Below are 12257 nucleotides of genomic sequence, written 5' to 3' on the forward strand. Positions count from 1 at the left end.
AATGAGGAAAGATAGGGAGATGAGAGACAGGAAAGGAGAGGGATTCAGAAATAATTCAAAGTAGAGACAAGAGAAACAGGTTTTTCTTTCAAATCCGAGGATTCCACAAATACAAACAAAGAAAAATAAGAGTACAAAGAGCTAACACACCTCTTTTCTCCTGGTGTATTTCTTCCAGAAGCTGCTCCTGTCTTTCTATCTGTTCAAAGAGACACTGGAGCTCAGATTCCTTGTTTTCCGTCATATTCCTCAGCTGTTGTCTGCACAGTATCAGCTGGTGCCGCAGATTTTTTTCTCGGTTTTCTCTCTCTTTCAGTTCCTCACAGAGCCACTGAAGTTTAGTCTAAAAAAGACATTTATATATCTTGTTTTTTAAAAATCTAGAAAACAGTAACATTTCAAAACATGAGGGAAAAGTCATGATAAGCCAAACAAATATAAACAATAACAAATTTAAGCAAAATAAAAAAGTACCCATAATATTTTAATTTGATAGTGATTTATATTAGTTAAAAGTTGGTACAGAAATTAAGCCATGATTTTCTTGGACTTTTATAAAATATTTGATATTCTCTATCATCTTTGGAAAGGCAATACTATGGAAAAGTTTGGCCTACTGAACTTGGAATCATAATACAACTAGCTCCCTAATGTGATATATAAGGCAGTCTAGTACATTTTTAAGCATTTTTAAAGTAAAAAGTACCCCAGAATAGAACACTACAGACTTGTCACAAAACGGAGTTTGAATTCAGAGATTTTTTTTCTTCAAAAAAAGACATCAAAAAGAATGAAATCTTGCCATTTGCAATGATGTGGACGGAACTAAAGGGTATTATGCTAAGCAAAATAAATCAGTCAGAGAAAGACAAATACCATATGATTTCACTCATATGTGGAATTCAAGAAACAAGACAGATGAACATAAGGAAAGGGAAGGAACAATAAAATAAGATGAAAATAGAGAGAGAGGCAAACCATAAGAGATGCTGAACTCTAGGAAACAAACTGAGGGTTGCTGGAGGGGAGGTGGGTGGAGGGATGGGGTAACTGGGTGATGTTAACTACAATGAATTTAAATAAAGAATTTTAAACTAAAAAATAATACTAATTAAAAAAAAGGATAAAATTCCTAGGTTTCGTTGCTAAAAATGCATATCCCCAAAGGTCCAGATAATCATGTAGAGATATTCTATGTACTATGAGGAAGATAAAGTCAGTTTTTGCCCACATTTAAAAGACTAGGAAATTTAGACTAGGAAATTTAATTGAAGCAACTCTTTTTCACAGACTCTAACCTCACCATCTTTATTATTTAGGTATTTAAATCAGGGATAAGGAAAAAAAAAAATCTTTCACCTTCACTAGAACACGATTTCAGTCAGCTCTTAGGAACCTTCCCAAGTGAGGCTACCCTTCAAATTCTAGTTGATTTTAAATAACCTAAAACAGTCTTTATTTTGGTAAGAAGCAAAATAAAGGAAGCAGTGGACCAAACAGGAAAATTAGGTTAAGCTAAGGGATAATTTCCCTGAATAGTGTTCATCAGTAAGCAAGAAAGTTCTAGGCCTCCAGAAATCAAGGAGGTTCTCAGGATATGCCACAGTATATTAAAACTGGCTGTGATACTTCAGCCTATGATAAAGTGGGACTGGGATATGGACCCTGAACGGGGGCTCCCCACAAAAATCAGCTTTCAAACAGCCCCAGAACTGACGTCTGGTCAGGTCTGTCTAGCAGACAGTATCTCTGGGACATAGAACAAGTTATCATCACTAGTCAAATTGTGGAAAAATTATACCCTAAATTGTAAGGCAAACAATGTATAGTATGTGAATGTGTTAAGTGAAGGGAAATCATGCTTGTAAAGGCAAAACGTAGATCACATTTATTATAAATGCTCATCAAAAACAAAGCAGGGACTGCACAGAAGTTCCACTTCCAGAATGAGGGCAGGAGTTCTGTGAAGCTGCTCTTACATGAAAATGTTAGGTGTAGGAACACACCCTGTGTGACCAAAGCTCCACTCCACAGTCCAGAAGGGTATTGTTAAGAAGACAGGGCTCCCTCTTTCCCCAGTTCACAGTCAAGTTATATGGTATTGTGGCATAATAAGAAAGATATTTGGTCTTTGTCCCTAATTCTTGGCACAGAGCTCCTAAATCCTTGGAACTTCCAGCATAACAATGTCCTTTGTTATTCATAACAAGCTCTTGGATCCAATCAGAGTTCATGCTAATGAGGTGGTTTAGGGTGGGGTCACTGGATAGCCTCAGGATGGGACTGATGATGAGGGATCTGGAATTTCCAGGCCTACCCTTCAAACTCTAGAAAGTGGGCATACAGGGTCCACTGGAGCTTAAGTTCTATAAAAACTCTTGAACAATGAGATTTGATTAGTTTCCACATCAGTGAACACATCACTGGAGTGCCAGGAGTATGAAATACCCCCAAACTCTATGCAGACTCTTTGGGACCTTATGCTATATAATCTCTTCATCCGGCTGCTTCTTTCTGTTCTTCATAAATAAACTGGTAATAGTAAGTAAAGTACTTTGGGACCTTACCCTATATAATCTCTTCATCCGGCTGCTTATTTCTGTTCTTCATAAATAAACTGGTAATAGTAAGTAAAGTACTTCCCTTCGATCTGTGAGCCATTACAGCAAATTACTAAACCTGAGGAGAGAGCAATGGGAACCCCTAATTTGTAGCCATGTCAGATGGAAGTTAGGTAACCTGGGGACCCATTACTTATGATTGGCATCTGAACTGAGTGCAGATGGGACTGAGCCCTTAATCTGTGGTATCTACTAACTCTGGGTAGTTTGTGTCAGAGCTGAATTAAATTGTAGGACACCCAGTTGGGTGTCTGCAGAGAACTGGAGAAATTATCTTACGTGGAAAAGTCACACAGTTGGAGTAAGAAATGCTATGAGTAGAAACAGAACATAATAGTAGGTATTGCACTGGAAGGGCAGACCACTAGGATTTTTCATTTTCACAGCTCTGATCTGCGTAGGCTAAAGTCCTGGCAAGGGCAGTGGAGATCACTAGGGATTCCCTCCTCCACCAACCCCTCACTGACAGGGTGGCCACTCTACCTCAAACACAGCAGCCTGAGAACACTGGGGCCCAAAATGCCACCCCCACAGATGTCTTTTAAGAATTAGAGCAAAAGCCACGTGATCATATCAAAAGGTTCAGAAAAAGTGTATGATGACATTCAGCACCTATTCACAATAAAGTCATTCAACAAACTAAGAATAGAGGGAACTTTCTCAACCTGATAAAACATATCTATGAACAACCCTTAACTATTATGACCCTTAATGGTTAAAGACTGAATGCTTTCTCCCTAAGATCAGAAACAAGAAAAGAATGTCTCCTCTCACCACTTCTAACATTGTATTAGGATGTCCTGGAAGGGTAATTATACAGGAAAATATCAATATACATAAATTATTTGTATTTCTATACACTTGAATGATCAACCCAAAAATAAAGTTAAAAAGACAATGTTATAATAACATCAAAAGAATACTTAATAACATACTTTTTTGAAGAAGTGTAAAACTTACACTCTGAAAACTACAAAACACTGCTGAAAAAATTAAAGACCTAAATAAACGAGAAGATGATCCATATGTACATATATCAGAAGACTTAATACCTTTAAGATAGAAACAGTCCCCAAACTGATCTACAGATTCAATGAAAATGCTATCAAAATCCCCGCTGGCATCTTTGGAAAAATTGACAAGGTGATCTTATATTTCATATGGATATTCAAGGGACCCAGAATAGCCAAAAACAGGTATTGAAAAAGAAAAAAGGTGGAGGAGTCACACTTAACTGATTTCAAAGCTGACTAGAAAGCTGTAGTAATCAAAACAGTGTGATACTGGCATCAGGATAGACATAGATCAATGGAATTAAACTGAGAGTCCAGAAATAAACCCATACATACATGGTCAATTGATTTTCAACAAGACTTCCAAAACAATTTGATGAGGAAAGATTAGTCTTTTCAACCAACAGTCCTGGGGCAACTGAATATCCACATAAAAAGTAAGGATCTGGAGCCATACTTCATACCATATATGAAAATTAACTCAAAATGAATCAAAGACCTAAATGTAAGAACTAAAAATAGCAAATTCCTTAAAAAAAGCACAGGCACAAGTCTTAGTAACCTTGGTTTGGCAATGATGTCATAGATACGACACCAAAAACACAAGCAACCAAAGAAAAAAAGCTGATAAACTGGACTTCACCAAAATTAAAAACATGTGCTTCAAAGATTACAATCAACACAGTGAAAAGACAACCCACTGAACAGGAGAGAATATTTATAGATCATATATCTGAGAAAGAACTATTTAAGATAAAGAACTCAGTAACAAAAAAAATAATGAATTGAGCAAGGGACGTTTCTTCCAACATACACAAATAGCCAATAATCACATGAAACGAAGCTCAATATCATTAACCATCACAGAAATGCAAATCAAAACCACAATGAGATTCCCTTTCACACTCAGGAGGATAGCTAGAATCAAAAAGACAGATGATAACAACTGTTGGTGTGTGTGGAGGAATTAGAATTCTTATATAATGGTGGTAGGAGTGTACCATGGTGCAGCCACTTGTAAAAAAATCTGGCCATTCTTCAAAAGGTTAGACATAGTTCCTATATAACCCAGCAATTCTACTCTTAAGTATATATTTAAGAGAAATGAAAACATATGTTCATGAAAAACTTGAACTCAAATGTTCATATCAGCATTATTCATGAGATCCAAGAAATGGAAATAACCCAAAGGAACATCAACTGATAAATGGATGAATAAAATGTGGTGAATCCATACAATGGACTATTATTTAGCAAGGAAGTGAAGTACTGACACATGCTACAATACAGATGAACCTTGAAAACATTCTGCTGAATGGAAGAAGTCATTCATAAAGGACCACATATTGTATGATTCCATTTATAGGAAATGTCCAGAACTGGCAAATCTAAAGAGATAGAAAGCAGATTACTTGTTGACTAGGGTTGTGGGCGGGGATGAGTGAAATGGATAGATTTATGGCTATCCATAAGTGATGGCTAAAGGGTCCACGTTTTCTTTTTGGGGTGATAGAATGTTCTAAAATTCATTGTGGTTATGGCTTCACACTTCTGTGAATATACTAAAAACTACTGAATGGTACACTCTAAATAGGTGAATTGTATGGTATATGAATTATACCTCAATTCAGCCGTTATTTGACAAAAAACAAAAAACAAAAGAAGAGGGGACAGGAAAACAAAGCTAAAATTATACCTCCTTGCAGAGATGAAACCTGGCTTTATTACCTGTTACATCATTTATAGGCCCCTGTCTTATCTGAATGTCGCTAGGCAAATACAGGAAGTCCCCAACTTAAATTGAGCTGTGGACTTCCAATTATGATTGCAAAAATTTAATGAAGGCTGCTTCATTTCCCAATATCCACTTTAAAATACCCATGCAAATACAAAGAGATAAAAAGCTTCCTTCGGACAGGAGACCAGGAAACTTAGTCAACTCTTTGCCAGATAAAAGGAGCACACTCTACTAAAACTTTTCTCTCAATAAAGCACTGAGGCAGAATACAGGGTCTAACGGTGAGGGTGAGTGATATACCACCATCCCCATCTAACCACAGTATGAAAGAGACACAAGAAAGTGAATTGGACTGTTCTTTAGAAAGCTTGCTCTTTGTATAGAGTAAAGCCCATATGGGAGGCTAGAACTCAAGAAACGGTTACCAATATTCAAAACAAGAGAAAATGGTAAGGAATGGACCCGTGTGTGTGTGTGTGTGTGTGTGTGTATGTGTGTGTCTGTGTGTGTGTGTCTGTGTGTCTGTGTGTGTGTATTTGAGATTTAAATGTTAGGGATAAAGGAGAGAAAGGAATCAGTACTGATGTTCAAGTTTCTAGCTTAAGAAACTGTGAAAGAGGAAAACTAGAAGCAAAGATTTAGGAGTTAAAAAGTTAACATCAGATTGGAATAAGCTGAAGTTGTTAGGACTAAGACACAGAAGTGTGAATGATGGTTGGATATATAGATCTAAAGTTCGAGAGATATGGACGAGAAATACAGACTGAAGAATCAACAACATGGAGGACATTCAAGGCAAAGGAACAAATAAAGCAGCCCACGGAATGTCTATAAAGGAAAGAGAGGAGAGTTTCAAAGAGATGAACAGAAGAGAAACCTAAAAATAAAGCTAAGAAGAAGAAATTGGAAAGGCACAAGGAAAATCTAAAAGAGTCTGGGTTGACAGAACCCCAAAGGAAGAAAATAAAAATACTACAAGAAGATGGATATGCTTAAAGTGTCAAAGACTTCCAAGAAGAAGGGGCCAGTACATTTGGCAATTAAAAAAATACACATCTATGTCAAAACAACTGCAGCTCAGCCCACCAAACCAAAATAGGACTGAAAAGATGAACACCAAACTGTTTATGATGATCATGCCTACTAAGGAGAGAGGTACAAACAGGGAAATGAGGGTAGATACTCTATTCTTCACACTTCTATATTGTTAAAATCTTGAAAATGAGCGAATATGTTCAGTGTATGATGTATTAAAAATTATTCCAGACAATTTAATCATTTTAGATACAAGTCAGTAGGAAAATGCTTCTAAAACATTACTACTTAAGTCATTCATTAATTGATAGTAACTAGCCAAAATAAGGGGAGGTCTATGCTATTGCTGCCTGCTTCTGTGTTAAAACAACAATCTGAATCTACAGATCATACCTTTTGTTCACCTCATCAAACTTAACCAGTTACTCAAGAAAAATAAACCAAAAAGCCCTAGTAATTTCCATATTATTATTGGCATGATAAAAGGTAAAGGTTAGATATATAGTTTCTGGAAAAGATATATTTTCAACCAAGTCTTTTTGCTGCTTATTTGGCACCTTAAACACGTATACCTCTTTATCTTTAATACAAAGAATTTGATATACTAAATCCTCAAGATTGTTTTTAAGAATTTTAAATTATTCTTCAATTTAAAGCACCTTGGGAATGGATGTGTGTTCATGTTTGCATGTGAGCAAACACACTACAATTAATACAGCATTCTGCACATAATGAGGACAGGACACATGCAATTAAATGAAAAATTAGATGCTGTGGAGTTCTTGCAAAGTGGTAGTGCCTTGCATTTAAGCAATAAAACAGAAAAATAAAATATCTTGAAAACAAAAATATCCAAGATTTTTTTTAGTATCACTATATTAAGAAAGTATAATGGTCATTCAAAAATAATGCATTTAGGACCTAAATACCACTGATCTGGATTAGAAAAATAGAACCAATAAGAAGGGCTGGAAGGATGCCCCTTCTAATGTGATCATGTCCATGGTTCTTCTCAGCTCCAACAGTTTCCTATCACATAAGAATGAAACCCTAATGTTATCAGATCTTCTGATACCTCAAAAGGAAAACAAATTCCATGCTATAATTATACAATTGAATAATTTTTTTTAAATGTTCATTACCAATTCTATTTTTTAAAACCAATGTGGTCCAAACAGAGTCCCTGGGGATAACCAGTTTCAATCACCCAGTTTAATCTGCTCCTGCCCAGTGATTTAAAAGCAAATTTAGAAAATAACTGCACATTTCCCTTTTCTCAAAGATTTCCTACTTACTCCATCTCAATCTTTGGCCTGTGCTCAGTACCACTGCTAAGGGTTGATAATAAAGAAATAAGTAATTTGTTTTGTCCTAACAATAATCCCACTGGTTCTGGTAAAAGCAAAAGAGTAACACAAAATAATCTCTGAAACAAAGCATTAATAAGGTTTGATAATGTGTTATGGACTAATTGTGTCCCCCTCAAGTTTGTATGTTGAAGTCTTAATCCTCAGTGTGACTGTATCTGGAGATAGTGCCTTTAGGGAGGTAAGCAATAAAAGTTAAATGAGGTTACTACCACAGAGGGGCCTTAATCCTATAGGACTGGAGTCCTTATAAGAGGAAGAGACAGTGTGTCTCCTGACACTCCCAATCCTTCCAGGAATATTCCCAACCCCCCCAATGCCCCCCCACATGAAAGTGGCCATCTACAAGCCAGGAAGAGGCCTCACCAAAAACTGACCCTGGCACCTAGACCTTGGACATCTAGGCTCCAGAACTGTGAGAAAATAAATATCTGTTGTTTAAGCCTCCCAGTTTGTGGTATTTTATTATGGTGGCCCAAGCGGACTTATATATGACCTATGGCTTCAGTTTATTCCTATAAAGCCTTTAGTCCATCACCATATAAAATTTAAAAATAGGTTATAGTTAAATGCTTGTTATGAATTGAATATGTAAGCAGAATATATTATTAATCCTACAAAACAAAATATCAACTTATGGAAATTTAATCAACCAATAGTCAATTAGGAGAATCAGTGTTTGTTAGAGAAACACCCAACATCTTTCATTGTCTTAGAGAAACAGCTTGGAATACAGTACAGGAATAACTACCAATTCCAAATAATAATTAGCTGACAAAGCTATTAATCACAGTGCAAACACCATTCTATTAACCACTCACAAGAGCATCTTAAAGATTACATAATAGGCTCATTTATTTAACTACATCAAGTACCGCTAAATAAACTAAAATAGAGAAAGCATTTCTAAATAAGGCAGTTTTTACCTTCAGAGTTGACAGCTTGCAATTAGGTGGGAATAAGTATCTAGTAAAATCATCAAAATGATCTTTTTAATCTATAAGAATCCCCTAGCAAGATTTAGTGTAATATTATACTAAAATCATTAAGGAATGACTCAAAGCTAAAACCTAGAGAAACAGAAAATTTGAATAAAAAGATTATAGCTGATAGAGTTAGCAATTATATTAAAGCCCATAATTTTGCTGCTTTTAACTACTATACTTCCTTTGCCAAAACTCAAAAAACAACTTTGAGAGGAAATGTTTATAGAAGAACCAAAGGTAAAGAAGAGAATGGCATTCTTAAGAATGTGCCAGGCCACCAAAACAAAAATTAAACCAGAAGTACGAAATTCAAACCCGAAGCAACCTCAAAATATAATTCTTTTAATAATATTCTCCATTTTTCTACATAGTTATGAATACAATTCAAGAAGAAAGAAAAAATATCTCCATAATAAAAGTACATATTTAAAAATACAAAATACTTTTTTTTCAGTTAAACTGAATGTGTTCCATGCACACAATCTAAAGTATCTTTCCAACAAATGAATCAAGATACCTGAGTTTTGTATCTCATTTTGAGGTCTACACTGGAAGAATAAAATACTAGATGATTATTCATATCCTTCAATAAGAATTAAATACACTGGGTCTAATACTTCTCACACAATGACTGTTGTAAAAAGTCTGTACCACTAAAAAGACAATATGCATAAAAGTAAGATTTATATTCAAATGTAGATTACACAGCCAATGGAAAGAAACACTGACACAGAATTCAGAGACCCAGGTTCTAAACCCTTCTCAGTAACTAATTAGCTTTAGGTCCTCAGGTAAATCTCACAATTCCCAGAGCCTTCTCAAAGTTCAACTACGTGATCTCCAAAGCTACTTCAGTTACAATATTCCAAAAATGGTAAGGAAAGGCAACACCTAGAACACATTATACCATTAAAAGTATGAGCCCTCGGGATGATACCAAATGGAGTAATAAAGGAAAATCCCCAACTAATTTAGAAGTGTATTTCTTATCTATGTAATCTTTAAAGTTTACAGTTCTGATCAAATGAAACAATATTTGAGAGTTAATAAATTTACTGAAATCTGAACTGCTTGCTATTTATTCTTTGGTGATATTCAAACTGAGGAAGTAATTTGAGTAGACAAATGTAGTATTCCTAATATAATTACTCTTTTTTAAAAACATTTTTATTGGGCGCCTGGGTGGCTCAGTTGGTTGAGCGACTGCCTCCGGCTCAGGTCATGATCCTGGAGTCCCGGGATCGAGTCCCGCATCGGGCTCCCTGCTCGGCAGGGAGTCTGCTTCTCCCTCTGACCTTCTCCCCTCTCGCGCTCTCTATCTCATTCTCTCTCTCAAATAAATAAATAAAATCTTTAAAAAATAAAAAAATAAAAAAATAAAAAAATTTTTATTGATCATTTAGGTAGGTATTATGGTAAGTGCTCAAGATGTAATGAGGAACAGGTTAGACACAGGTCTTCCCTCATGAAGCTTGCACACTAAAAAAAAAGAGGAGGAGAATAAATGGGATCAAGGTGAAGAAGGAAGAGATCTTTATAGCCAAAGAAGCATATAAATTTACCTTTTTGTATCTTGAGGAATTAATAGATACTGGACTTCCCAAATTAAATGTGTTCTGTAAACAACAGAGCACTCAGGATCCTGTCTTGTGCTAAAGAGCAGTTCGACACCAGCTTTTCTTTTATTTGTATCATAAAGTGATACCTTAAGATCTGGGATCACAGTGATACTCTCTATTATTGTCATTCCATCCTGAGAGTGCCTGCCTGCTCTAGATTTGAAATTTGTCCGCATTTTCTGGGAACGTCTTTGCTGCTTCTTGTTTCTTTTCATGATTTGAACCTAAACTCTGATCTCTGCCTCTGACCCAGCTTCTCTTTGGGGCTTTCTGTCCAAATAGGACTTTCTAGATATCAATTGCAGGCTGGCAACTCTTCCAATACTTCTTCTAGTTAGCCTAACTAGGACTCTGTATGCCCATCTATTCAGAAACCAAACTTTGAGAGAGTATCTTCTAGTTTGTCTTGAAAATCCTAGACATCTCCTTCTCTATCACTCCGTCTGACATAACATTAAACATCTCTTGTGTATTGTCACCAAAACATTACTTCAGTCTGTCCCTTCCTCTGAATCTCTACAATTTCCTTAGTTTATGGATTTTCACCCCAGAGATGTTGGTCTCAACCAAAGACCTCTTAACTGGTCTCCCTTGTCTTTGGTCTTCCCAGCTCTAATCCACCTTTCACATCGCTATCAGAGTAATGCTTCTGAAATATGAATGAGTAAATCAGTATCTTGTTCAAATCTCCTTTGTGGTTCCCCCCTAAATGTAGAACTGAACTTAACCTTTTTAAATGGCATACAATGCTCTCTTCTTGGTGGACCTATTCTCTACCTCTTTCTAGAGCCTCATCCCTGCCATTCTCTGTCTCACACTTTCATACTGCAGTACTGCCAAATCACTTGGGGTTTCTTTGTATTCATCATGCTGTTTCTCTTCTGTACCATTCCTACAATTGTTTACTCTGCACACATGGTCTTTCCTCTTTATCTGGCCAGCTTTAATATTCATCTGAGATATCAGACTCCATGACAGCTTCTGCACACCTGTATCACAGCTTTTTTTTTTTTTCTAAAGATTTTATTTATTTATTTGAGAGAGAGAGTACAAGCTGGGGAGAGAGAGAGAGGGAGAGGGAGAAGCAGACTCCCCACTGAGCAGGGAGCCCGATGTGGGGCTCAATCCCAGGACCCTGTGATCACGACCTGAGCTGAAGGCAGACACTTAACCGCCTGAGCCACCCAGGCGCCCCTGTATCACAGCTCTTATAGATAATATTGAAATTATATATGTGTCGGCTTTTTTAGAGAAAAAATATTCCTCAAGAGGAAAGATCATGCCAAATTCATTATTATGCCCACAGCATGTAATATAGTGTGTGGGACATGGTAGCTACTCAGAAAATTCTCTGTTAAACTGAATAAATTTGGCCTCCAAATGCCTTGTTGGGATTTATGACAAAAACAAATCCCTGATCTATGGGAACTGCTTGCCTAGTATTCCTTAATGACCATCTCAATTCTCTTCCTCCCTTTAATGTATTGTTCTTACCATTCTTTGCTTATTTTATCTATGAGCCTGGCCCAACTCTTAGCTGGACTTCGTATTTATATTAAGCGACCAATGCCAACAAAGCAACAGTGACACTATCCTCAGCCAATCCTCTAGTTCTTCCAGTTCTATCCAGTTCTTCCAGTTCAATCCTTCTAGTTCTTCTGTTAACACTAACAGAAGAAATTCATTTGGCAGATTTATGAAAACAATTACTAAATGCCCTGAGAGGTCCTTCTAATACTGCAAAATGTCAGCATGGACTAGCTGAATAGCAATTCTACTTTCCATATAGTTTTTGTTCTCTGATTTCAGATCTTATCTTCAATACTTATAGAGCTGTCCAGTCATAGTTCACGGGAATTACAGTATTGTAGCCCATCA

The 12257-nt window shown here is 36.3% G+C and overlaps 1 protein-coding gene across 8 annotated transcripts in view; it reads right to left on the reverse strand.

The window, feature by feature from the left end:
• Positions 1-12257, reverse strand: part of CEP128 (centrosomal protein 128) — a 390388-nt gene that overhangs the window by 216181 nt on the left and 161950 nt on the right. For all 8 annotated transcript variants that reach the window (XM_025869528.2, XM_025869531.2, XM_025869529.2 and 5 more), the window contains one exon: positions 151-343. In XM_025869528.2, the coding sequence (XP_025725313.1) occupies positions 151-343 (193 nt within the window). The remainder of the gene's footprint in view (positions 1-150; positions 344-12257) is intronic.

The sequence above is a fragment of the Callorhinus ursinus genome, unplaced genomic scaffold (genome assembly GCF_003265705.2).
Source record: "Callorhinus ursinus isolate GAN/ISIS: 27379988/994484 unplaced genomic scaffold, GSC_fseal_2.0 scaffold8, whole genome shotgun sequence".
NCBI classification, from domain to species: Eukaryota; Metazoa; Chordata; class Mammalia; order Carnivora; family Otariidae; genus Callorhinus; species Callorhinus ursinus.